This window comes from Hyaena hyaena, unplaced genomic scaffold (assembly GCF_003009895.1).
Source record: "Hyaena hyaena isolate Hyena2069 unplaced genomic scaffold, ASM300989v1 scaffold_766, whole genome shotgun sequence".
Classification (NCBI taxonomy): domain Eukaryota; kingdom Metazoa; phylum Chordata; class Mammalia; order Carnivora; family Hyaenidae; genus Hyaena; species Hyaena hyaena.
The window spans coordinates 245,588-272,456 of record NW_024081398.1 but is presented as its reverse complement, the minus strand read 5'-3'; the positions used below and the strand labels follow the sequence as shown (position 1 = coordinate 272,456).

General features: G+C 42.6%; 1 protein-coding gene and 1 pseudogene across 1 annotated transcript; both read left to right on the top strand.

Annotated features, from left to right (window-relative positions):
• Window positions 1-282: 282 nt before the first annotated feature.
• On the top strand, window positions 283-3,272 carry LOC120221226 (T-cell surface glycoprotein CD1a-like). Its single transcript, XM_039218498.1, has 6 exons — window positions 283-343; window positions 1,020-1,286; window positions 1,943-2,224; window positions 2,421-2,699; window positions 3,024-3,114; window positions 3,266-3,272. Exons 1-6 carry the CDS (start codon window positions 283-285, stop codon window positions 3,270-3,272), a joined length of 987 nt encoding a protein of 328 aa, XP_039074429.1.
• Window positions 3,273-9,301: 6,029 nt separating this feature from the next.
• Window positions 9,302-11,567, top strand: LOC120221210 (annotated as a pseudogene).
• The last annotated feature ends 15,302 nt before the right edge of the window (window positions 11,568-26,869 follow it).

Genomic DNA, 26,869 nt, shown 5'->3' with positions numbered 1-26,869 from the left:
CAGGATGGAGGCAGGTGACTGGGAGAAGCTGGGGTCCCGAGAGGAGGGTCAGACCCGGAGGGGAAGTGAGAGTCTGAGTAGGTGTCCAGGGTTGAGGGTGGAGCCCATTTGCATTGCTGCAGAGACTCGGGGAAGCTTGTGTGTTGAGAAGGAAGTCAGAAGAGAGGGGCCTTGTGTGGGGAGGATTGTTAGAACAGACGCCAAAGACCCACTTTCTAAGAGAAAGGATGAACATCTGCAAATAAGATGCTGTTATTGCAACTGGTGTTGCTCACAAATAAGATGCTGTGGTTGCAACTGGTGTTGCTCACGGTTCTTGTCCTAGGTGGTGACAGTGATGATGGTGAGGACTGTGGCCCTGCTGAGGGGGTGTAAGTGTGTGTGATGTGTGTACATGTGTGGGTACAAATGGTGAGGACTGCGGGTCTGCCCAAAGGGAGCATACGTGTGTGTATGTACATGTGCATATGTCATGTGTGTGCACACACATCACATGTGTGAGTCTGTGTATGTGTGGTGTGTACACATGTGTGCCCATGTGTAATTGTGTATCTCATGTGTGTCCATGTGCTTGTGTGTCTGTATGTGTGTATAAATGTGTATGAGTGTGTGCATATAGGTTGCTGTGTGTGCGTCTCTATGTGTGTCTGTGTGTGCATGTGTGTATGTTTGTTTGTATATGTCTATGTGTGCGCATACATGTATAAATCTGAGTGTACAGGTGTGTCAGTGTGTTTGTGCACATACGGTGTGTGCACTTATCGTGTGGGTTCCCCAGCACATACCTGGGGAGTGAGGGTTTCAGCCTGGTTCCCTCCTGAGCATCTCTGACCCCAGGGCCCTCTGTTCTTCTAAACAATGGGTACGAAGCTCGAGGCTCCTGGGCGGCACATGTCTCCAGAGAGAACTATGCCGCCCTGTCCTCCAGATTTTGGTGGCCTCCCTGGAACCTTTATTGTGCATTCTCTCTCCTTTCCAATGCCCTCCTCTTCCTCAGTCTATCTCTTCCTCTGGCACAGACTTCCAGGAGCCAATCTCTTTACGAACCATCTTGACGACATCCTTTTACAACCGTTTCTGGACACAAAATCAGGGCTCAGTTTGGCTGGACGAGCTGCAGACTCATGGCTGGGACAGCAAGACTGGTGTTTTCATTTACCTGTGGCCTTGGTCCAAGGGCAACTTCAGCAACGAGGAGCTGGTGGAACAAGAAAAGTCATTTGATACATTCTCCATCAGATTTCCTCTGATATTTCAGGACCATGTCAGTCAATGGCAGCTCGAATGTGAGCTCAGGTCCCTCAGGGCAGTGGATAGATGGGCAGGTATGAGTGTCTTTGGAGGAAAGAGCCTCCACTGGCTTCTGAACCTCATATCTCCCCATGATAAAACTGAATCAGGAGGTAGGGGCAGAAATCAGGACCTGATGTGGAAAAGCTTCATGTTTTATGCTATTTCCCCTCCTCTTACTGACCTCATACTGTGCTCTCATTTCTCCACTAGTGTCTCCCATGGCCACCTCATTCCCTGGGCTACCACCAGGCACACCCCTCTCCTTAGCTGAGTGACTGATCCTTGAGGTGTGCTTTTCTTCCCATTCAATCCCTCAGCAAACTTCGTCTATGTGTTCCCTGTACCCACTGCTCTCCCCTCACCCTAGATGATTTTAGCCCAACTCTTACAGGGAGCTCTTCCCTGTTCTCTGCCCACATTCTTCCTGTTTCTTCTCCAACATTTGTTCCTTTTTCAGTCATTTACCTCTTCCTCTGCCTCCAGTGACCACCACTTCCCATTCGTCTGAACCTCCTCTCAAACCAAATTTTGTTCCATTCCCTCCAATACTCTCAACTTCTCCCTCTGGTTCAGCCATCCTTGGCTTCTACTCACCTCATTTCATCTTTTTTCCCTCTCCCATCTTTTAACTTACAGCCTCCCTTCCCAGATCCCTTTCAGGTACAGGTGGCAAAAGGCTGTGAAGTGCACAATGGGAAACCATCAGTAGGCTTCATGGAGATTGCATACCAAGGATTAGATCTTGTTAAGTTCCAGAACACGTCATGGTGGCCATCTCCAAAGGGAGGAAGGAGGGCTGCTCAGCAGGTCTGCGAACTATTCAGTCAGTACCATGTAGTCAACTTAAGGATACAAGCACATATTAATGACCTCTGCCCCCGTTTCCTCTTGGGTCTTCTTGATGCAGGGAAGGCAGACCTGCAGCGACAAGGTCAGTCCTGCTCTCACACTCCAAGCTTTCTCTCACTGCCCTCATAAATTTGTACCATTTTCTCAAATTCAGGGAAGAAGGGGCCGAGAGAGAGGGGATGATGGTGATAGGATTCTAGAGGTGGAAAGATGTGTGTATCTAAAGTGATGTGAAGATCTACTTTCTCAGTCTGAGAATACCTGTCCTGTCTCTGCAGTGAGGCCAGAGGCCTGGCTGTCCAGCGGCCCCAGTCCCGGCCCTGGCCGTCTGCTGCTGGTGTGTCACGTCTCCAGCTTCTACCCAAAGCCAGTGCGGGTGATGTGGATGCGGGGTGAGCAGGAGCAGCCGGGCACCCAGCAAGGTGACATCCTGCCCCAGGCCGACGGGACCTGGTATCTTCAGGTCTCCTTGGATGTGGAAGCCAAGGAAGTGGCCGGCCTGTCTTGCCGAGTGAGACACAGCAGTCTAGGAGGCCAGGACGTGTTCCTCCACTGGGGTGAGAAAGTGCTGGGGCCCGGCTGGGACAGGGGGTGAGTGGTTCTCGGGAGGAGAGCGAGATGAAAAATTTGGGATTCTAGAGACTTCATACCATAAAGCACAAAAATTTAAGAACCTAAGAAATGGAGAGCCGAGGTGAGGGTCCTGGGGATGTGGGAGGAAGTAGGTTGGGTGAAGTCCATCTCTGAGGAGGGATGAGAAAGGAGAAGGCAGAGGGGTGGTTGGTGAGGCAGAGGGTGACAGTAGCAAAAAAAAGAGCAGGAAGGAGCAGTTCAACCTGGGATGGATGAGAAGTGAGACCTTCTGTGCACCAAACCCACAGAGCAGCACCGCCCGATGCGCTTGGTCTTCCTGGCGGTGCTGGTGCCTCCGGTGCTTCTGGCTGGTCTTGCGTTCTGGCTCTGGAAGCGCTGGTACATCTCCCAAGCCTCCCTTCTGCTCTTTCCCACCTGTTCCCTCCTCCCCGCTTCCCTGTCTTTCCTCAGCCCTCATCCTCCCAGTGCCTTCCCCCTGCAGTCCTTACCTCCACCTGGTGCAGAGCAATTTCCAATCTGTTCCTGCCAGGAAATAATACTGGAGACCTCAGTGCACTGCCCTCCCTTTGGAGTGAGATCCCAGAAGCCCAGGACCAGGACATCCCTAAGCTCAGCAGGGATGGATTTGCAAGTCTCTGTGTGTAACTTTTGTTTTTCTGCTCAACGGTTAGTTCTCATATGAGTTAAGTGTAATTTAGCAGAATTTGTTGTCCTGACCTGATTCTGGGACTTAAAGATCAAAAGTATCTAAGAATAAAATGAGGTCCCAGAAACCTCCATGGCATCAAGCTCAATGGCATCAGATGTCACTTCCTCCAGTGAGCCATCCCTTATTCACAAGTCAAAGAAGTTTTTGCTTGATGAGAATTAGCACCACAGTTTCCTGCACTAGGCAAATCTATTCCTGCCTTTTGCCAATAGTTAGGGTCCTTTTCCTTCTAATTCTTAGGACTTTAGAGATGATGCCTTTTTAATATTTGTATCCTTGGCAAAGAGTGTCACCTGCATGGAATATGTCCTCAGTAAAAACCCGTGTTGAATTTATGTCACTTTGATTGGTTTTTCTTTTTCTTTTGCCTCATGACATATTTGCAGTAGCTGAGACATTTGCACATGCAGACATTTCTGGAAAATATCATTGAGGATGGGAGACGTGGCAAAGGTGAAAAATATCAGGAAGGGGAGAGCAAATTATGGGACTTCCCTAAACTTCTCCCCTAAATTAGACTTGTTGACTCATTCTCTAGGGTCCAGTCCACTTCATCACCCTCACATGGTCTCCTTCTGGTTTTTGTTTGGTTGACTCCACCCTCATGTGTAGCCTTGGGCTTTGTTAGCCTTGAGTCCCTCAGTAGAAAGTGTCCTTGACAATGTGACAGGATGATGGATGGACAGGTTATATCCAGCTTAGGCTAAGACACTGTCAAAACTACTTTTCCTTGCCCAGAGGGATGGTTTAGGACCAGGGACCTCTCCAGGCATTCTGATTCTTGTGGTCAATGGTAGGGAATGAGAAGGTCTCTTTTGTCCTAGATGATAAGGTCAGGGTATGAAGCCTAAACAACTACAATCCATTTTGCAGCAGCAGAGCATCAAGACTGAGGGTGACACCCACATGCAAGAAGGGAGAGAAATTGTATACATGATGTTTTCCAAGAGGGTAGATCCAAAGTGTTATCATGACAAGAATGAGAAGAAAAGAAAAGAAAGAGAGAGGAGAGGCTCCAGATGTGAGGTGGTGGCTGTGTTACCTCATGTGATTGTGGGCATCACGTCACCATGTACACATTATTCAGACCTCAAGCATGTACTTCATTGTATGATTTTTAGAGAAAACAGCTTATTGCCCAATGATTAAAAGTATTCAAGTGTGTGATGAATGCTACATAAAATATTAATTTTCATGGTTTGCTTGAATTGAAGTTTTTTTGACAAATTCTTCATTTCCTTAAAAAAATGCTGCATGCCACATAGGGGGCTCTGCAACTGGTCACGTGAGCATCATATCCAGCTCCCTACATATCTGTGTGCACTGAGCTCCTGAGGTTCTTCAGGCCCTATTCTCTGAGAAGTTGTTGGAAGACATTCATCAGAAGGACCTTTGTTCATGTTACATCATAGTCTCTGCTGCACCTGTTAGTGCTGGTGAGGATCTACATGGCCCAAGGTGTCTTTCAGCCTTCTTCCCTGGGTGGTCAGAAAGCTACATGCTGTACAAAGGTACAATTTTCATTTAAAAAATTTTATTATTTTTTATTTATTTTTGATAGAGAGAGAAAGAGAGAGAATTTGAGGGGGGGAGGTACATAGGAGAGGGAGAAAGAATCTGAAATAGGCTACAGGCTCTGAGCCTGTAATACAGGCTGTCAGTACAGAGCCCGACACAGGGCTCAAACTCACAGTCTTTGAGATCATGACCTAAGCTGAAGTTGGGCACTTAACTGAGTCTCCCAGGTTCCCTCCAATTTTTATTTGTGATCATACTTTATTGAAGCCAAAAGCAGCAGCCACAGTTAGAACAAATCATCAGGAAATGGAAAGCAGACACACAGACCCACAGAAGGGACTGGAGCTCCAATGACCTGGGCCCCACAGTTCCGTAGCCAATACATTCCTGGTATGTCTTCAGCCTAACAAGGTGGATTTCTTTCCCTTGTGACTGGACACTCCTCTCTGATAGATATGGATGTGGCCCTTTGGGAGGCTGGGCTAATGTGTCTCTTCCTTGTAATGTTTTTCCTCACTTCTCTCTTCCTTCCCCTGAGTTCTTTAAAATATTCCTCTATTCCTTTCTTTTTTTTTTTTTTTTTTTGCCTGCTTGCCTTTTTCTTCATGTTTCCTCATCTGTCACACTCTTACCCTGTCATGATTGTTAACCCTGACATCTGTATCAGGCTGTCCTGGGTGTTTTCATGGGTTTCTAACAAACCACTGGTCAGGAATTGAGTGCTGATTCTGCTACGGAATAAGTGACTGGTAAAAATTCACTCCAGGGTTTCCCTACAGATGAAAGACAAGCGGCACCAACCTCCATGAACCAGGAAATGTTGTGGTAATGGCAGTTAAATCCTCAAAGGGCAGGAAATTTTCCGTGGATTTCCTGCATACACAATATCTTCCTTCCTTCCTTCCTTCCTTCCTTCCTTCCTTCCTTCCTTCCTTCCTTCCTTCCTTCAACTTTTATTTATTTTGAGGGGCTCCTGGGTGGCTCAGTCGGTTAAGCATCCGACTTCATCTCACAGTTCATGGGTTCAAGCTCAGAGCCTGGAGCTTGCTTCAGATTCTGTCACTCCCTCTCTCTCTGACTCTCCCCTGCTCACGCTGTCTCTCTCTCTCTCTTCTCTCTTTCAGAAATAGATTAAAAAATATAAAAAAATTCAAAATATATGAGAAGCAGCTGTGTGTCCAGATATTTAATATATTATGAATAATCTCATCCTCCAAGCTTTTATTTATTTATTTTTGATGTCTATATTTAATCATCCAGAAGCAAACTTTGGAACTGCTAAATAATAAAATTTAACCTCATAAATTAGAGCAGTAATTGTCTCATGAATGATCCATGAATCACGCATCACCCCATCTGGCACTCAGGTGGCCACTCACAGAAGTTGAGCAAATGAAGATTTTTATGGGGGGTGGGGTGGGGCCGGAGAATTAGTAGCAAATAAGAAGGATGATTCCAGGAGTCAGGCCTATTTTCTTGGGCGAAGAACAATGTGCATTTCTTATCATGCACATGACCTCATCTGCCTTTGGGGGCTGGAGAGGACCTCGGAGACAGACTCATTACTCAATGGAAAGAAAAATGTCATGCCTGACTGGGTACGACTACATTTCGGGAGTGGTTGAAATTTGTTCAATTAGGTATAAAATCCCTGTGTGGGAACTCAGTTCATGATGCCATTTTGGGTCTGAGATTTTCTTTTTCCACCAGGATGTGGTTCAAGGGGATGTATCTTCATCATCTTGCCCCTCCACCAGCAGGAGGTGCTCTTGGAACCCTGCTGGCTGCCTGCTTGGGACGGACAGGGGCACTACCTCTGCTCTGGTCTAGTCTCCTCCTCAGCCAGGTGCTTTGTGTTTCAGTTTTGGGACTGGACCTTCTGAGTGTTCCCCACTTTCCCTTAGCAGATGGAGCCTCTTAGTCTGGGACAAGGTGTGTTTCTGCCTCTTCACCCACTGGCCCTTCCCCCAGTTCCAGTGTGGCTCCCTGTGCCCTGGGGTAGAGGGGCTCTCTACCCCTCCCACACCCAGTTAAGGTTCCTTTCTATGTGGGGGATGGAGGCCTCCCTGCCCTTCTCAGGAGGGAGCTGCTGTGGCCTCAGGCTTGTACCACCGGAAAGCAGTTCTCTGGTGTGTATCCTGCTCTCCAGCCTGTCTGGACCCCCTGGGAGATTGATGGGCAAAAGCTTAGAGACACGGTGAATTTCCTGAGTTTGTGACTCTCAGGACTTCCCAGGACTCTTTCTTGCCTTCAGTCATTTGTTAACAATTATAGCTGAATTATTCTTTTTGGCTTATAGAGCCTCTGGCATCTGTCCTAAGGAAGCAAGAGGTTGCGTGCCCTATTTTCTTTGATGACTCTGTATTTCTCTAGATTTTAGGTTAACAAGTTGCTCTGATCTCAACTCTGATGGACTCAGGAGGAGCGATATTGATTATCCAGCCTTTCAAAATCTTAAGTATGGGAGTGAGCTCTTCTTTCTATATTCCAGTCTGAACATTCCAAAAAATATTATCTTTCTCTTACTAGCCTGAGGTTATAAAGCACAAACAAATACTTAAGAGCCTTAAAACACTTAAGACCACCAAGGAAATAGAAGGTCAGCATGTCCAGCAAGGACATGGATGATGAGACAAACATGGAATTCTAGCAGGAACAGTAAGAAGATAATCTGGATACATGATTCCAGAACAGTCTATTAACTCCACGTGCTACAGAGTCTCATGGTTTCTTGTTACAAGTAATGGGAGATTTGCAGTAGGACCTTTCGTGTGAACTTCATGGTTATTAGCATATGCTTGTATCCTAAAAAAACTGTATAAGATTCTCATTTCATCAAGTAGGATTACAACTAATACTTTTTGATACTTCAAAAATCTCTATGTCAAAGAACTCTATAATCTTAAGAATAATTTGATGCCTGAACTGAATTATTCAGTCATTCAGAGATAACAATTGGGCACCTACCACTTGCCCGGCCATGTTGGATGCTGAGATCCAGGTAGAAACACTTGAAGCAACCACTGAGTCAAGATTCTGAGAGGGCAAACACCAGGAAGGGTGACCACTTCAGTAAATATTGTTTCAAGCAGGCTTGTTTGAGTCTAGAGTCTGCACATTAAAAGAAAACTCAGCAGGCCAAAATGCTTAGTTCTTAGTTGATGTGTTTTTCTTCCTAAATAGTCTAAAAGCTCCTTGAATAAAGTGATTGCATTGTGAACACTATTTTCATGAGTGTAGCAAGGCGTTTGGATCCAGGCTGGTTGTAAGTGCCTGGTGAGTGAACATATATTACTTCAAGTCCCACAGAAGGGGCATTTTTCACGTGTTTTAATGTTATATGTCTGTGATGGCAACTGGTTCCTCTCTAAAAATAGTGGTGAACTGGAGGTTGCTGATACTGTTACACAGGCAATCACAGGGGAACCTGGGAAAGCAAATATAGAGCAAATGTTAAAAAGAAATGCCGGGGTCCAAAAATGCACCTCGGGCCAGACCAACTCCCCAAACCCTGTTTAATATCTAACCTAGGTGCAGTTCCAAGCTTTCCCAGAAGAGTAAGTCTCCTCCTATCAGTGAAGAATTCTCTTTTTCACAAGCGAGGTCCTCTGTTACTGGGTCTTCTCCATCCCCTCAAGGAGGAGAAGTCATCTGCATGATTAAACCTCTGTCTTCACATTTAAGGGAAGGGCACTTTCCTTCAACCATCCTTTCTCATCTTTTGCCAAATTCCTTCTGACAAAAACCTCCCATGTGTACAACTTCTGGGCACTTCCCTCTCCCTGTCAGATAAGATGCGCCTGACTCGTGAATTACTCAGTATAACCAATCAAATCTTCAAATTAACCTGGTTGATTTTGTTTTTTAACACAAGCAGTGACAAGTCAGGGCTGGGGTGGGGGTGAGACAGGGAAGGCAGTCCATGGGGAGTGTTTCAAGGACAGGAGGGAGAGGGTGGCAGCAGGTCCAGGGCTGGGTGTGGGGGTACTTGTGTTTTCATGGGTTACTGTCTGGATGAGAAGAAAAGTTAGGGTCACTTTTCCATGCCACACAAGCCTTGTTCCCCAGCATCTGATTTGGGGTCTCTGGGAGCAGAATAGAAGCTGGTGACAGGGAGAAGCTGGAAGCCCTAGAGGAGGGTCAGACCCGGAGGGGAAGTGAGAGTCTGAGTATATGTCCAGGGTTGAGGATGGAGCCCATTTGCATTGCTGCAGAGACTCAGGGAAGCTTGTGTGCTGAGAAGGAAGTCAGAAGAGAGGAGCCGTGTGTGGGCAGGTTTGTTAGAACAGACGCCAAAGACCCACTTTCTGAGAGAAAGGAAGAATATCTGCAAATAAGATGCTGTTGTTGCAACTGGTGTTGCTCACGGTGCTCTTCCCAGATGGTGACAGTGACAATGGTAAGGACTGTGTCCCTGCTCAAAGGGTGTATGTGTGTGTGTGTTGTGTGTGCATGTGTGTGTGTGCATGAGTGTGTGTACACGTGTGTGATGTGTGTGCATGTCTTGTGTGAACATGTGCTATTGTGTCTGCATGTGTGTGTAAGTGTGTATGAGTATGTGTGTACAGGTGCCTGTGTGGGGCTCTGTGTGTGTCTGTGGATCTGTGTGTGTCTGCAGTTCTGTGTTCATATGTATGTCTAGGTGTGTGCATATGTGTGTGGCTCTCAGTGTCTGTGTAAACGTGTGCATTTGTGCCTGTGTGTGGGGGCACTCATGGTACAGTTCCCAAGCACATACCTGGGGAGGGAGGGATGTCAGCCTGGTTTGTTCCTGAGCATCCCTGCCCCAGGGCCCTGTGCTTTTCTGAACGATGGGTACGAAGCTCGGGGCTCCGGCGCAGCACGTGCCTCCTGAGAGAACTATGGCGCCCTGCCCTCCAGATTTCTGTGCCCCTCCCTGGCACCTTTCTTCTGTATTCTCTCTCCTTCTAAATGCCCTCTTCTCCCTCAGTCTATCTGTTCCTCTGGCACAGACTTCCAGGAGCCAATCCCTTTTTGAACCATCTGGACAACATCCTTTTACAACCATTTCTGGACACAAAATCTGAGCTCTGCTTGGCTGGATGAGCTGCAGACTCATGGATGGGACAGCAAGACTGGTGCTGTCATTTTCCTGTGGGCTTTATCCAGGGGCAACTTCAGTAATGAGGAGCTGATGGAACAGGAAAGGAAATTTCATACATTCTAAATTAGATTTCCTCTGATATTTCAGGATGTCAGTCAATGGCGGCTTGAATGTGAGTTCAGATCTCTCAGGGCAGGGGGAATGGAGGTGGCAGATGTGTGCGTTTCCTTCAGTTTCCTCTTCCTCCAGGGAAAAGCCTCTACTGGCTTCTGAATCTCATATCTCCCCGTAATAAAATTGAATCACACCCCTCTGAGTAGGGAGCAGAAGCCAGACCCTGATCTTGAAAAACTTCATGGTTTCTGCTACTTCCCTTCCTCTCATTGCACTCAGGCTGTGCTCTCATGTCTCCAACTAGTGTTCTCTGTAACCACCCAGTTCCATGGCCTCTAGTCAGATACCTTGCAGTCCTTCAATCTGTAACTGATCCTTGAAATTTGCATTTCCCCCCATTTAATCCGCTCAGTGGCCTCTGTCTATGTGTTTCCTGTACCCGCTGCCCCTCCCTCACCTTAGATGGTTTTATCCCAGCTCTCCTGTGGAACCCTTCCCTGTTCTCTGCCCACACCTTGCCTGTCTCTCCTCTAACGTGTTCCTTCCTCAATTATTCACTTCTTCCCGTCTGTCTGAGCCTCCATTCAAACCAAACTTTGCTCCACTCCTTCCAGTACCCTCAACTTCTCCCTCTGCTTCAGCCATCCGTGGCTTCCACTCATCTCATTTCATCTCTTTCCCTCCCCTTTCGTGTAACTCACAACCTCTCGTCCCCAGATCCCTTTAAGGTATAGATGGCAGGAGGCTGTGAGTTTCATTTTGGAGATGCATCAGTAGGCTTCATGTGGATTGTGTATCAAGGATCAGGTCTCATGTGCTTCCAGAAAGCGTCATGGTTTCCATGTCCAAAGGGAGGAAGGAGGGCTCAGAGGCTCTGCAAAGTATTCAGTCAGTACCATGTGCTCAACTTAAGAACATAAGCACACATCATGGGGTGCCTGAGTGGCTTAGTCGGTTGAGCGTCCGACTTCCGCTTAGGTCATGATCTCGCGGTTCGTGGGTTCGAGTCCCGCGTCGGGCTCTGTGCTGACTGCCAGCTCAGAGCCTGGAGCCTGTTTCAGTCTGTGACTCCCTCTCTCTGACCCTCCTCTGCTCATGCTGTCTCTCTCTCTCTCTCTCCTAGAAAAAAAACAAAAAACAAACAAACAAAAAAAAAACCAAAGGAGAAGAGGCCGATAGGGAGAGATGATGATATCAGGTTTTGAGAGGTGGAAAGATGTATATCTTAACTGATGTGAACATCTTCCCTCTTAGTCTGTGAATACCTGTCCTGTCTCTACAGCGAGGCCAGAGGCCTGGTTGCCCGGTGGCCCCAGCCCTGGTCCTGGGCGTCTGCTGCTGGTGTGGCATGACTCTGGCTTCTACCCAAGGCCAGTGTGGGTGATGTGGATATGGGGTGAACTGGAGCAATGGTACACCTGGTGAGTCCATGTAAAATTCGGTGATTGATCACTTACATACAACAACCAGTGCTCACCACAAGAGCCCTATTTAATGCCCATCACCCATCTAGCCCATTTTCCATTCATCTTTCTCCATCAATCTTCAGTTTGTTCTTTATTGTAAAGAATGTCGTATGGTTCATTTCCCTGTTTTTTTCTTCCTTCCCATATGTATGTCTGTTTTGTCCATAAGTGAAATCAGTTGGTATTTGTCTTTGTACAACTGAATTGTTCACTTAGGATAATACACTCTAGCTCCATCCACATCATTGTAAATGGCAGGATTTCATTCTTTTTTGATGGCTGAGTAATATTCCAGTGTGTGTGTGTGTGTGTGTGTGTGTGTGTGTGTGTCCATTCATCAGTCAATGGACATTTGGGCTCTTCCATAATTTGGCTATTATTGATAATGTTGCTATAAATACTGGGGTGTATGTACCCTTTTCAATCTGTATTTATTTTTTATCCTTTGGGCAAGTACCTAGTTGCACAATTGCTGGATCATAGTGTAGTTCTATTGTTAACTTTTTGAGAAACCTCCTACTTTTCCAGAGTGGCCACATCAGTTTGCATTCTCACCAGCAGTGTAAGACGGTTCCCCTTTCTCTGCATCTTTGACAACACTTGCTGTTTCCAGTGTTATTAATTTGAGTTTGAGAGGTGTGAGGTATTTTGATTTGTATTTCCCTGATGATGAGTGACTTTGAGCACCTTCTCATGTGTCTGTTAGCCATCTGGATGTCTTCTTTGGAAAAAATGGCCATTCATGTCTTCTTTTCATTTCTTAACTGGGCTGTTTGTTTCCTGAGTGTTTAGTTTGACAAGATCTGTACAGATTTCGGATACTAACCCTTCATCAGATATGTCATTTGCAAATATCTTCTCCCATTATGTAGGCTGCTCAGTTTTAGTTGATAGTTTCCTTGAGTGTACAGAAACTTCTTATCCTGATGAAGTCCCAGAAGTTTATTTTAGCTTTTGTTCCCTTGCCTCCAGCAACATGTCTAGTAAGAAGTTGCTATAACCAATGTCAAAGAGGTTGCTGCCTATGTTCTTCTCTAGGATTTGATAGTTTCCTGTTCTACACTTGAGTGTTTCATTCATTTTGAATTTATTTTTATGTATGGTATAAGAAAGTGGGTCAGTATCATTGTTGTGCATATTGCAAGTATCTTGTTGAGAATTTTTGCATCTGTATTCATCAAGCATATTGACCTGTAGTTCTCTTTTTTTGCTGGGTCTCTGTCTGGCTTGGGAATCAGAGTGATGCTGGCTTCATAAAATGAGTCTGGGAGTTTTCCTTCACTTTCTATTTTTTGGAATAGCTTGAGAAGAATTGGTATTAATTCTGTTTTAAACGTCTGGTAGAATTCCCCGGGGAAGCCATCTGGTCCTGGGCTTTTATTTGTTGGGAGATTTTTGATCACTGATTCGATTTCCTCACTAGTTATGGGTCTGTTCAGATTTCCTACCTCTTCCCGTGTGAATTTTGGCAGTGGGTGTGCGTTTAGGAATTTGTCCGTTTCTTCTAAGTTGTCCAATTTGTTGGCATATTATTTTTCATAGTATTCCCTGATAATTGCCTGTATTTCTGAGGGGTTGGTTGTAAAAATTCCATTTTCATTCATGATTTTGTCTATTTGGGTGCTCTCTCTTTTCTTTTTGAGAAGTCTGGATAGAGGTTTGTCAATTTTGTTTATTTTTCCAAAAAACCAACTCTTGGTTTCATTGATCTGTTCAATAATTTCTTTTGTCTCTATGTTGTTTATTTCTGCTCTGATTTTTACTATTTCTCTTCTTCTCCTGGGTTTAGAGCATTCTTGTTGCTCTGCCTCTAGTTCCTTTAGGCGAGCTGTTAGATTTTGGACTTGCGCTTTTTCTAGTTTCTTGAAATAGGCCTGGAGAGCAATGTACTTTCCTCTTAGGACTGCCTTTGCCGCATCCCATAGATTTTGGATTGTTGTGTTTTCATTTTCCTTTGTTTCCATATATTTTTTAATTTCATCCCTAATTGCTTGATTGGCCCATTCATTCTTTAGTAGGGTGGTCTTTAACCTCCATGTTTTTTGGGGTTTTCCAGGGTTCTTCCTGTGATTGATTTCAAGTTTCAAAGCATTGTGATCTGAGAGTGTGCATGGTATGATCTCGATTCTTTTATATTTATTGAGGGCTGTTTTATGTCCCAGTATGTGATCTATCTTGGAGAATGTGCCATGCGCACTTGAGAAGAAAGTAAATTCCCTGGACTCAGGATGTAAAGTTCTAAATATATCTGTCAGATCCATCTGGTCCAAAGTGTCTTTCAAGTCCATTATTTCTTTAGTGATTTTCTGTCTGTTTGACCTATCCATTGCTGTAAGTGGAGTATTGAAGTCCCCTGCTATTAACACATTCTTATCTATGAGCCTGTTTCTCTTTGTGATTAATTGTTTTATATATTTAGGTGCTCCCATATTCGGTGCATAGACATTTATGATTGTTAGTTCTTCCTGATGGATAGACCCTGTAACTATTATGTAATGCCCTTGTTCATCTCTTGTTATTGTCTTTAATTTAAAGTCCAGTTTGTCTGATATAAGTATAGCTACTCCGGCTTTCTTTTGATTTCCAGTAGCATGATATATATTTCTCCATCCCCTTACTTTTAATCTGAAGGTATCTTCTAGTCTAAAATGAGTTTCTTGTAGACAGCATATAGATGGATTTTGTTTTTTTATCCATTCTACTACCCTATGTCTTTTGACTGGAGCATTCAGCCCATTTACATTCAGTGTTATTATTGAGATATGTGGGTTTAGAGGCTTTGTGTCCTTTGTGGAGTTCATGCTTGTGGTGATGTCTCTGGTATCGTTTTTCCTTGCAACATTTCCTTCAGAGCGCCCCCTCAGGATTTCTTGTAGGGCTGGCTTAGTGGTGACAAATTCTCTCAATTTCTGCTTATTTGGAAGATTTTTATCTCTCCTTCTATTTTGAATGACAGCCTTGCTGGGTAGAGGATTCTTGGCTGCATATTTTTTCTGTTCATCACATTGAAGATCTCCTGCCATTCCTTTCTGGCCTGCCACGTTTCAGTAGATAGGTCTGTCACCAATCTGATAGGTTTGCCTTTGTATGTTAGGGCCCTTTTCTCCCTAGCTGCTTTCAAAATTTTCTCTTTATCCTTATATTTTGCCATTTTTACTATGATATGCCTTGCAGAAGGTCAATTCAGATTACGTCTGAGGGGGGGGTCCTCTGAGCTTCTTGTATTTCAACGTTTACTTCTTTTCCCAGGTTGGGAAAGTTCTCTGCTATAATTTGTTCCAGGACTCCTTCAGCACCTTTCCCCCTCTCTTCCTCTTCTGGGATTCCTATGATATGGATATTATTGCGTTTGACCATGTCGCTGAGCTCTCGAACTCTTCTTTCATGTTCCTGGATCAGTTTGTCTCTTTTTTTGTCAGCTTCTTGTTTTTCTATAATGGTGTCTTTATTTAATTTTATTTTATTTTATTTTTTAAATATTTTTATTTATTTCTAGGAGAGAGAGAGAGACAGCGTGAGCAGGGGAGGATCAAAAAGAGAGGGAGACACAGACTCTGAAACAGGCTCCAGGCTCTGAGCTGGCAGTCAGCACAGAGCCCGATGCGGGGCCCGAACCCACGAACTGCGAGATCATGACCCAAGTGAAAGTCGGATGCTTAACCGACTAAGCCACCCAGGCACCCCAATATAATGGTGTCTTTTAAATCACTTATTCTCCTTTCTGACTCTTCAATCCGTGCATTGGAGGCCTCTAATTTATTCTGTAACTCATTTATCGCTTTTTTTAAATTCTTCATGCCTATTTATATTCTCCATTTTGTCTCTAGCCATAGTTTCTTTGATGTCCCTTATGTTTTTTTCAAGCCCAGCTATTAATTTTATGATTATTAATCTAAAATCTTTTTCATTTATGCTGCTTAAATCTGTTTTGAGCAGTTCATTAGCTGTCAATTCTTCTGGGAGTTTCTTTGGGGGAGAGCTTTTTCGTTTCGTCATTTTAGTTAGTTTTCTGGCTCTTGTTAGTTTTTAAGACCTGTTATGCTCTCTGTGCCTGTGTGTTCTGCTGTATCCAGGAAGACTCTTTGACTGTCCAGGGCCTATCATTTCAGAGAGTGTTTTTTGAGTGGTATCTCTTTGTCTCTCTTGTTGAGACCTTGGTTATTTTGTTTTCCTACTTGTAGTGATATCTGGCTTCTCCACCATGTGTACTTTGGCTTGTTTCTTGAGGTAGCCCTGGAGAGGAAAACTACTGACAAACACACAGGGAGCAGGGGCACACAAACACACAGACAAATCCGACTAAAATGCAAACTGAGAGGGACAGCGAAAACTTTGAGGGAAAAGACAGAGGAGAGAGGGCGAATAATAGTAAATCAAAGAATACATAAAAAGGTCAAAAGGAAGAAAAGGAAAGGAAAAAAGAATAATACCAATGGTATTATTGGTATAATAATAATAACCAGTAAAGAACGGTTTGTAGCATATAACCGGATTTCCCAGCTATAATTAAATAGTCGGATGTATGCAGTGCTGGTTGAAGAGCATAGAGACAGAGAGAGAAGACGGGGGGGGGGGTGCGGATGAAGCAAGATTGGAAATAGAATGAACAGGCAAAAGGGATAAGAAGCTTTTTTCAAAGAGTTAAAAGGTGGAGTATGGTTGGTTAGGTGAGAGAAGGAAGCTGGTATTATCCAGAGAAACTATATAGTCTAATTGCTCCTGAGAGAAGGAGATGAAAAGGTTGGGAGGGGTAGAGTTTACATCTACAGAATGGACTAAATTTGATTGTTTAAGCACGCCGGTGACCAGAGGTAATCAGGTCAGTGTTCTTCAGAAAAAAGAAAAAAGAAAAAAAAACCCCAAAACCAAAACCAAAAAAAAGGGGAAAGGGAGGAGGGCAGCTCTCAAGCAGGGATAGGCGTGGTGTGATCCAATGAGTCAGGCGGGAGTTCTGCCTGGAGGTTGTAGGGAGGAGAGTGGTGGCGCTCCACCTCGCTTTTATAGGCGTAGAAACTCCCAGGGCCAGGGGCTCAGCCAAAGTTTGTTGCACTTTTCAACCCAGGCCAATCCCAGCCTCCACATCCCAGGCCAAGCACCCTGCTGAAATTGCCTCAGGCGATCCCATGGCTACCCCCTCAGGGCAATTCCAATCTTTCAGGCTAGCTCTGGGGGTGGAGCCAGAAGCCGCCGCCCCCTTCTCCTCTGGGTGGGGCTGGGGGGCCTGGGCGGGCAGGGGGCTTTGTCTGCTGGCGCTGCTGAGCCCGCTGGAGTGAGGAAATCAAGTTCCCTTTTCAAGTTCCCTTTGTGTCTCGTCACCCAAAACACGAACTCATGGTCACATCTGCCAGTTTTTAGCACTTTGCCTTCCCTCTAGAGTTCCAGCCAGCCAGGAGCACTGACGTCGGTGCCTGCGCGCCTCCTCGGGGGTCCAAGCCCCCAGGACGGCAATGGCCGCGGGCGCGCAAACTCCCCAGCCAGCCAGGAGCCCGCACAAAGAAGCAAATCGCGAGCGCAGCCCCTCCTGGGCGACTTGGAGCGTGGGGGCCCCTGAAGCGCAGGCATTTTGTGGGCAAAGACTTTCTACACCCCGAGAGGAGGTTTTTCCCCCAGTGGAGGTTTTTCTGTTTCGGACTCTCTTTTTCCCCTCTCACTCCCCACAGAGGGGGGTGGTCCGTCTCTCCAGTCTCTGATCCAGGCCCGATTTTTTTTTTTTAATGTTTTATTTATTTCTAGGAGAGAGAGAGGGAGAGAGAGAGAGACAGCGTGAGCAGGGGAGGGTCAGAGAGAGAGGGAGACACAGACTCTGAAATAGGCTCCAGGCTCTGAGCTGGCAGCACAGAGCCCGACGCGGGGCTCGAACCCACGAACCGCGAGATCATGACCCAAGCGAAAGTCGGACGCTTAACCGACTGTGCCACCCAGGCGCCCCTCTGATCCAGGCCCGATTTTTACTTCCCCAGTTCGCACTCACGTTAGAAGTCTTTCTCAGTGGAATCTGCGTCCTTTTTCTCCCAATCTCTTGGGTTTGGTACGTTTTCCTATGGCTTCAGATCTTTTCCGTGTGATACATGGGCGCGAGTGCAGGTACGGAGCTCCCTACTTCCCCGCCATCTTGCCCCTCCTCTCAACAATGTTTGTTAAAGAGACTTTTTTTTTCCATTGGATATTCCTTCTTGCTCTGTCAAACTTTAGTTGACCATATAGTTGTGGGTCCATTTGTGGGTTTTCTAATCTGTTCCATTGATTTATGTGTCTGTTTTTGTGCCAGTAGCATCTTGTCTTGATGACTACCGCTTTGTAATAAAGTTTGAAGTTTAGTATCATGATGCCTCCAACTTTGCTTTTTCATTTTCAAAATTATTTTGGCTATTCAGGGTCTTTTGTGGTTCCACACACATTTTCTGATTGATTGTTCTAGCTCTGTGAAAAATACTGCTAGTGTTTTGACAGGGATTGCATGAAATATGTAGATTCTTTTTGGTGGTATAGACATTTTAAAACGTTTGTTTTTTCAATATATGTGCATGAAATGTTTTCCTATTTATTTGTGTCTTGTTCAATATCTTTTATAAGTGTTCTATTGTTTTTAGAGAACAGATTGTTTACCTCTTTTGTTAGGTTTATTCTTCGATAAGGGTTTTGGTGCAACTGTATATGGGATCAATTCCTTGATTTCTATTTCTGTTCCTTGTTTTTGGAGTATAGAAATGTAAGATATTTCTGTACATTGATTTTATATCCTGCAACTTTGCTGAATTCATGTATCAGTGTTAGCAAACTTCTGGTGGAGCCTTTGGGTTTTTTACATAGAGTATCATGCCATCTGCAAATGGTGAACGTTTGACTTCTTCCTTGCTGATTTGGATGCCTTTTATTTCTTTTGTTGTTTGGTTGCTGAGGCAAGACTTCCACTATGAGGTTAGATAATGATGGTAAGGGTGCTATCCCTGTCTTGTACTTGACCATAGGAAAAGCTCTTAGCTTTTCCACATTGTGGATGATATGAGCTATGGGTCTTTCATATGTAGCCTTTATGATATGAAGTGTGTTCCCTCTATCACTACTTTTTTGAAGGTTGTTACCATGAATAGCTGTTGTATTTTGTCAAATGCTTTTTCTGCATCTATTGAGAAAATCGCATGGTTCTTATGCTTTTTTCCATTAATGTGTTATATCACATTAATTGATTTGTGAATATTGAACCAGCCTTGCAACCCAGGAATAAATCCCACTTGATTATGGTTGATAATTCTTTAATGCACTATTGTATTTGATTTGCTATTATCTTGTTGAGAATTTTTGAATCCGTGTTCATTGGGGATATTGACCTATAATTCTCTTTTTTTAGTGAGGTCTTTGTGGTCTGATTTTGGAATCAAAGTAATGCTGGATTCCTAGAATGTGTTTGGAAATTTTCTTTCCATTTCTAATTTTTGGAACAGTTTGAGGTAATACGTATTAAATCTTCAATTGTCTGGTACAAATCCCGTGGGAAGCCATCTGCCTCTGTCCCTTGGTTTGGTGAAAGAACTTTTAATAGACTCAATTTCTTTATTGGTTATGGGTCTGTTCAAGTTTTCTATTTCTTCCTGTTTCACTTTGTTTCTAGGAATTTTACGTTCCTTCCAGATTGCCCAGCTTGTTGGCATATACTTTTTCATAATAGTCCCTCATAATTGTTTGTATTTCTGTGATGTTGGTTGCGATCTGTCCTCTTTCATTCATGATTTTATTTATTTGTGTCCTTTCTCTTTTCTTTTTGATAAGTCTGGCTAGAGTTTATCAATTTTATTAATTCTTTCAAAGGACCAGATCATAGTTTTTTTTATTCGTTCTACCCGTGTATTTCTTTGTTTCTATATTGTTTGGTTCTGTTCTAATATTTTTTATTTCCCTTTTCCTACTGGCTTTAGACTTTATTTGCTATGCCTTTTCTAGCTCCTTTAGGTGTAAGATTGTGTTGTGTATTTGGATATTTTATTACTCTTTGACATAAGCCTGTATTGCAATATACTTCCCTCTAGGACCGCCATTACTGCATCCCAAAGGTTTTGGACTGTCATGTTTTCATTTTTATTTGCTTCCATGTCTTTTTCTTATTTCATCTTTAATTTCCTGGGAAGCCCATTATTCTTTAGCGGGATATTCTTTATTCTTCATGTATTTGTGATTTTCACAAAATTTTTCTTGTGGTTGACTTCAAGTTTCATAGTGTTGGGGCCTAAAGATATGCATGGTATGGTCTCAATATTTTATACTTGTTAAAGGCTGATTGGTGACTCAGCATGTGATCTATTCTGGAGAATGTACTCTGTGCCCTTGAAAAGAATGTGTGTTCTGCTGTTGTAGAATGGAATGTTCTGAATTATCTGTTAAGTCCATCTGATTCACTGAAAGCCATTGATTCCTTGTTGATTTTCTGCTTAGATGATCTGTCCATTGCTATAAGTGGGATGTTAATATCCTCTACTATTATGGGTTTATTACCACTGAGTTTCTTTATGTTTGTCATTAATTGTTTGGTATATTTGGGGGCTTTAAGTTTGGGGACATAAATATTTAAATTAGGTCTTCTTGATAGATAGACCCCCTTAAATATGATACAATGCACTTCCTCATCTCTTGTTACAGTCTTTGGTTTAAAATCCAGTCTGTCTGGTATGAGTATGGCTATTCTGGCTTTCTTTTGACATCCATTTGTATGACAGATGATTCTCCGTTTCTCACTTGCAATGTGAAGATGCCTTTAGGTCTTAAATGAGTTTCTTGTAGGCAGCAAATAAATGGGTCTTGTTTTTATACACTTTGATAACCTATGTCTTTTGATTGGAACATTATTCTATTTACATTCATGGTAATTATTGATAGATATGAATTTAGTCCACTGTATTGCCTTGTAAAGTTGGTGTCTCTAGTGATGTTCCTTGTTCCTTTCTAGTCTTTGTTGCTTGCTCTTTTTCCCCACTCTAAGAGTCCCCTTTAAAATTTCTTTGCAGGGCTAGTTTAGTGATCATGAATCTTTTAGTCTTTCTTTTTCTGGGAAACCCTGTAATTCTCCTTCTAGTCTGAATGACAGCCTTGCTGGATAATGTATTCTTGACTGCATATTTGTCTGATTCAGAACCCTGAATTTATATTGCCAGTCGCTTCTGGCTTTCCACATTACTGTGTACAGATCTACTACAAACCTGCTCTGTTTTCCTTATAGATTAACAATTTTTTTCCCTTGCTGCTTTCAGGATTCTTTTCTTGTCTGTGTATTCTGTGAGTTTGACTAAGTATTGGCAATGGCATGTTTTTTTAATTTTTTTAAATGTTTTTTAATTTATTTCCAGGAGAGAGAGAGAGAGGGAGAGACAGTGTGAGCAGGGGAAGGTCAGAGAGAGAGGGAGCCACAGACTCCAAAACAGGCTCCAGGCTCTGAGCTGGCAGTCAGCACAGAGCCCGACGCGGGGCTCGAACCCATGAACCGCGAGGTCATGACCTAAGCGAAAGTCGGACGCTTAACCGACTGAGCCACCCAGGTGCCCCGGCATGTTTTTTTAATTTAATGGGAGTTCTTTGCACTTCTTGGATTTTGATGTCTGTTTCCTTCCCCAGATTAAGGAAGTTTTCAGCTATAATTTGCTCAAAAAAACCTTCTGCTCATTTTTCTTTTTCTTATCTTCTTCTGGGACTCCTATGATATGAATGTTATGCATTAAGGAGTTCTTGAGATCTCTAAGTATACATTTGTGATCCAATACCTTTATTTACCACTTTCTTTCAGTTTCATTATTTTCCATAATTTTGTTTTCTATTTTGCTTATTTGTTCCTCTGCATCATCTATTCTCATTGTCATTCCATCCATTTAGCTTTGCATCTCGGTTATAGCATTTTAAAATTTCTTCTTAAACAGGTTTTAGCTCTTAAGAGCTCTGTAGTAAGGGACTCTTTGGTGTCGTCTATACTTTCCTCAAGCCCAGACAGAATTTTTATGATTATTATTATTATTATTTACAAATAGTTTATTGTCAAATTAGTTTCCACATAACACTCAGTGCTCATCCCCACAAGTGCCCTCCTCCATGCCCTTATGATTATTGTTTTAATTCTGGTTCCAACGACTTGTATCTGTATTGAGTTAATACCTCGTTGTTACTTCTTTCTGTTCCTCCTTTGGGGTGAATTCCTCCATCTTTCATTTAGTCTCCACCGCTTTTTTTTTTTTTTTTTTTTTTAATGAAGCCTACGGTATTTCTGGTCCTGTGAGTAATGGCTACGTTAAGAAAAATTCAAAAAATGAAAAATAAAAGGAAGCTAAATCCTTTATATGTTTTGGTCTGTTTGCTAAAAAAAGCCAGATCCACATAATGATAATGATAATGATGATGATGATTAATACAACTAAAAAGAGGAGCTAGATTCTATGGGTGTTTTGGTCTGCCTTTTAAAAGGAGCTTGATCCAAAACTAAGAGAAAAAAATAAATAAAATCATAAAAAAACATGTTATTCTATCTCCTACAAAGCACTCTATGATGCTTTTTAGTATATGAGAGGTATTTGAGCTTGTCTTCGGGGAAAGGGGCAATCTGTGCTGATTCTCAGGTGGACTTGCCCTAGTGGAGAATGCATCTGCTGGGTACAGGAGGGTGGGCTTGGTGTTAGAGACTCCAGCTCCCACTGGGTGGCACTGTTTTGCTTACTGAGATTAAACAGTGCTAATGGGGGGTGAATGGCATTGCCCCACTCTCATCCCCAGAGTGAGAAGCTAGAGCCTGCCACTCTTTGGGGAACCCTCACAGAAGAGCAAATAATCCTCAGTTGTGTGTCCCTGGCTTCTTCCAGGTCCCTGCCTTCACCCTGTTTGTGTCAGGGCTGTCTGCCTGCCACAGCACAATATTTCTTTTTTTAAAAAATTTACAAATGTTTATTTTTGAGAGAGAGAGAGAGAGAGAGGTGTGTGTGTGTGTGTGTGCAGAAGAGGGTCACAGAGAGAAGGGGACAGAGGATTTGAAGCAGGCACCATGCTGACAGCAGAGGGTCTGATGCCAGTCTTGAACATACAAATCATGAGATAGATCATGACCTGAGCTAAAGTCAGACGCTTAACTGACTGAGCCACTCAGGTGTCCCATCTTGTGTTTTATCTAAGACAGGTATCTGGGTTTCAAAACTCCAAAGTTTAGAGATTAGCATGGACTTGTGCTGACCTTGTGGGGGAGAGTCTGTTGTGCTTTTCCTGTTTGACAGTTTGCCCCAGATATTGGTTGCAAGACTGTAGCATTTCAGAATTTATGGAAAAACTCAGCCAAAATCTGGCATCAAGGTTTGCTACCCTTAGCTTGTGTCTATGTTCTTATGCCAGTGAATAGAGCAACACATTGGTGCCCACCAGGTTTTTGTCCCCAGAGAGGCCATGCCGTTTCTCTCAGATGCTTGGAAGCTGTTTCTCCCCATGTAACACAAGGGGTATTCAGACCATTTCTTGTCTCTGCCCTCCTTCCTCACTGGAGCATGACCAAACCCACCAGGTAGGACACTGGAGATGATGTGGACCTCTAAAACTTCAGACTCTACACTCTGCTCTTATAAAAACTTGCAGTGGTCAGTCCTTTTTCTTTTTCTCGTCAATGGTTTTGGGGAAGAGTTTTTACTGTAAAATCCCCCTCAGGCACCTTCAATTTTCTCTCTGTCCCTCACACTCTTTCTCCTCTCTCCATGATCAAGATTCCTTCTCTTCGAAATACCCACAGTTCTTTTGTCCCCCAAATCAACAACTTACAACTTTTACCTTTCATGATGTGGCCACTTTTCTACCTCCACTTCTGCAATTTTGCTCTTTCAGTTCCCAGATCAATTCCTTGTGTATTCAAAATGATCTGATATTCATCTAGATGTATTCAAGGAATGAGGCAAGCTCTGGATTCCCCACTATTCTGCCATTTTAACTCCTATGACTGACTATTTAAAGTAATTGTCATAAAGTTACTCACTTGACTTGAGAAAATAGTAGAGAACCTCAATGAGACCCTCAAAAAAGAGAGAAAACATAAAAACGAACCCATCAGAGAAGGAAAGCTTAATACATGAAATTAAAAATTCATGGATGGAATGAAGAGTAGACTATGGAAGCAGAGGAATAGATCAGCCACCTGGAGGACAGGGTAATGTAAAGCCATCAATCTTAGCAAGAGAGAAAAGAAAACAAAATGTAAATAGACTTACGGAACTCAGAGATATCATTAAGCATAATAACATTGGAATTATTGGAATCACAGAAGAAGAAGGGAGAGAAATGGGTGCAAAACATTTATTTGAAGAAATAATAGCAGAAAATTTCCCAAATCTGGTGAAGAAAACAGAAATCAAAAATCAGAAGGCACAGAGAGACCCCACAAAATCAATCCAAGGAGGTCCACATGAAGACGCAGTAACGAAAGTGACAAAGTGCCGTGATAAAAGAGAATTTTAAAACCAGCAGGAGAAAAGAAGACAGTTGTATACAAGGGAAACCCGTAAGCTATGAGCTGATTTTTCAGCAGAAACTTTGCAGGCCAGAAGAGAGTGCCATGATATATTCAAGGTGCTGAAAGAACTAGAGCTACAAGCAAGTGTAGTAAAGTGAGTAGAAAAGAGAGGAAAGACCAAAAGCAAAGTAAGCATAAAAGCAGTAAAAATTAGGGTATTCACAAAATCAGTCACAGAATTCACAAAATAAAAGGACATAAAGTATGACACCATGTACCTAAAACGTGGGGGGTGGGGAAGGGAGAAGGAGAAGAGTAAACAATGAGCTCAAAGTTAAGTAACCAATAAGTTAATATTGACTGCTATATACAGAAGATATGTAGAAACTGAATAATAACCATAAGTCAAAAATTAGGAATAGCTACTCAAAAAATAAAGAGAATACAATTACTAAAGAACTGAACAGATCATGAGGAAAAGAGCAAGAGGAGAAAGAAACAGAGAATACCAAAACAACAATAAAGCAAGTAAAATAAGTGGCAATAAGTACATACTTATCAGTAAATATATTGAATGTAAGTGGATTAGACACTCCAATCAAAAGACATAGTGTGATGAGACAGATAAAAAAGCAAGTCCTTATCTTTATGCTGCCTACAAGAGACTCTTCAGACCTAAAGACACATGCAGATTCAAAGTGAAGGGATACAGGGGCGCCTGGGTGGCTTAGTCGGTTAAGCGTCGGACTTTCGCTTAGGTCATGATCTCGCGGTTGTGGGTTCGGGCCCCGCGTCGGGCTCTGTGCTGACTGCCAGCTCAGAGCCTGGAACCTGTTTCAGTCTGTGACTCCCTCTCTCTCTGACCCTCCCCTGCTCACGCTGTCTCTCTCTCTCCTAGAAATAAATAAAATATTTAAAAAAAAAAACAAAACAGAAAACAAAGTGAAGGGATGCAAAAGAATTTATCAAGCAAATGGATGTGAAATGAAAACCAGGGTAGAAATACTTGTATAACACAGAATAATCTTTAAAGAAGAAACTGTACCACGAGACAAAGAGAGAACTATATACTAATAAATGGAATCAGCCAACAAGAAATATAACAATTGTAAATATTTTGCATCCCATATGAAGCACTCAAATACATAGAGCAGCTAATAACAAAAATAAAGGAAGTAATCCATAGTAATACAATAATAGTAGTGGACTTTAATACCTCACTGACATTGATGGACAGACCATTCAAGCAGAATATCAGCAAAGAAACAATGGCTTTGAGCAACACATTGGATCTGATAGGTCTAAATGATATATTCAGAACATTCAGAACGTTCCATCCTAAAACAGCAGAATACACAACTCTTTTTTTTTTCTGTGTCTTTTTTTTCTGTGTTTTTTTCTGTTTTCTGTGTCCATCTATTTTATTTCTTTTTTCTTTTTTTTACAAATAGTTTATTGTCAAATTAGTTTCCACATAACACCCAGTGCTCATCCCCACAAGTGTCCTCCTCCATGCCCATCCTCCCCTCCCCCCCACATCCATCAGTCCTCAGTTTTTGTCAGCATTCAAGAGTCATGGTTTGCCTCTCTCCCTTTGCCCCACCATTTCCACCCTTCTTCTCCCCCTTGTTCCTCCGTCAAATTCCTCCTAATCCTCCTATATGAGAATACACAACTCTTTAAGTGCACCTGGAAGATTATCCAGAATATATGATATATTAGGCATATATTAACAAAACCATTCTCAATAAATTAAAGAAGATCAAAGTCATACCAAGCATCTTTCTCTGACATAAACAATATTAATATATACCTGAAACTCAAGGGAAAAAGTCTGGAAAGAATGTAAAATACAGGAAGGTTAAATAATATGCTACTAAAAAATAAATGGGTCAAACAAGAAATCAAAGAGGAAATAAAGAAAATACATGGAGACAAAGGAAAATCAAAGCACAATGGCCCAAAATTTTGAAATGCAGCAAAGGTAGTTCTGAGAGGGATGTTTATAGCAATGCAGGGCTCCATAAAGAAGCAAGATAAATATCAAAGACACAAACTAACCATACAACTAAAGGAGCTAGAAAAAGGACAAAAAAACAAAACAAACACAAAAACAAAAAATCAGTATAGGAAAGAAAAAAATAATAAAGAATAGAACAGAAACAATGATATAGAAAATAAAAATAAACACAGAAGAACAGATCAATGAAACCAGGAGGTGGTTCTTTAAAAGATCAAAAATTAATAAACATGTAGCCAGATTCATTTAAAAAAAGAGCAAGCAATAGAACAAACTCAAATAAACAAGATAAGAAAGGAGGAACAATAACTGACACAACTGAAATACAAAGGATTTTAAGAGTATTTTATGAAAAATTATATGCCTCCAATTGGACAACCTATAAGTAATGGATAGATTCCTAGAAACACATAATCTCCCAAAATGAAGTCGGAATTAATAGAAAATTTGAGCAGACCAATTACCAGCAATGAAACTGAATCAGCAGGGAGAAAATCCTGAACAAACAAAAGTCCAGGACCAACAGCTTCACAGAATTCTTCCAAAGATAAAAAATAATAATATCTACTCTTCTCAAACTATTCCACAAAATAAGAGGAAGGAAAGCTTCCAAATTCATTCCATGAAGCCAGCTTTAACCTGATACCAAAAGCAGATAACGACACTACAAAAAGTGGCAACCACAGGCTAATATTTCTGATGAACAAAGATCCAAAAATCCATAACAAAATATTAGCAATCCAAATCCAACAATATATTAAAAATTCATTCCTCTCGATCACGTGGAATT

Excerpts from the sequence above, each read along its gene's own strand:
- LOC120221226 (XM_039218498.1), top strand. The coding sequence starts at position 283 with ATGCTGTGGTTGCAACTGGTGTTGCTCACGGTTCTTGTCCTAGGTGGT. Across the intron at positions 2,225-2,420 it reads GGCAGACCTGCAGCGACAAG|TGAGGCCAGAGGCCTGGCTG; the intron begins GTCAGTCCTGCT and ends CTGTCTCTGCAG. Across the intron at positions 2,700-3,023 it reads GGACGTGTTCCTCCACTGGG|AGCAGCACCGCCCGATGCGC; the intron begins GTGAGAAAGTGC and ends CCAAACCCACAG.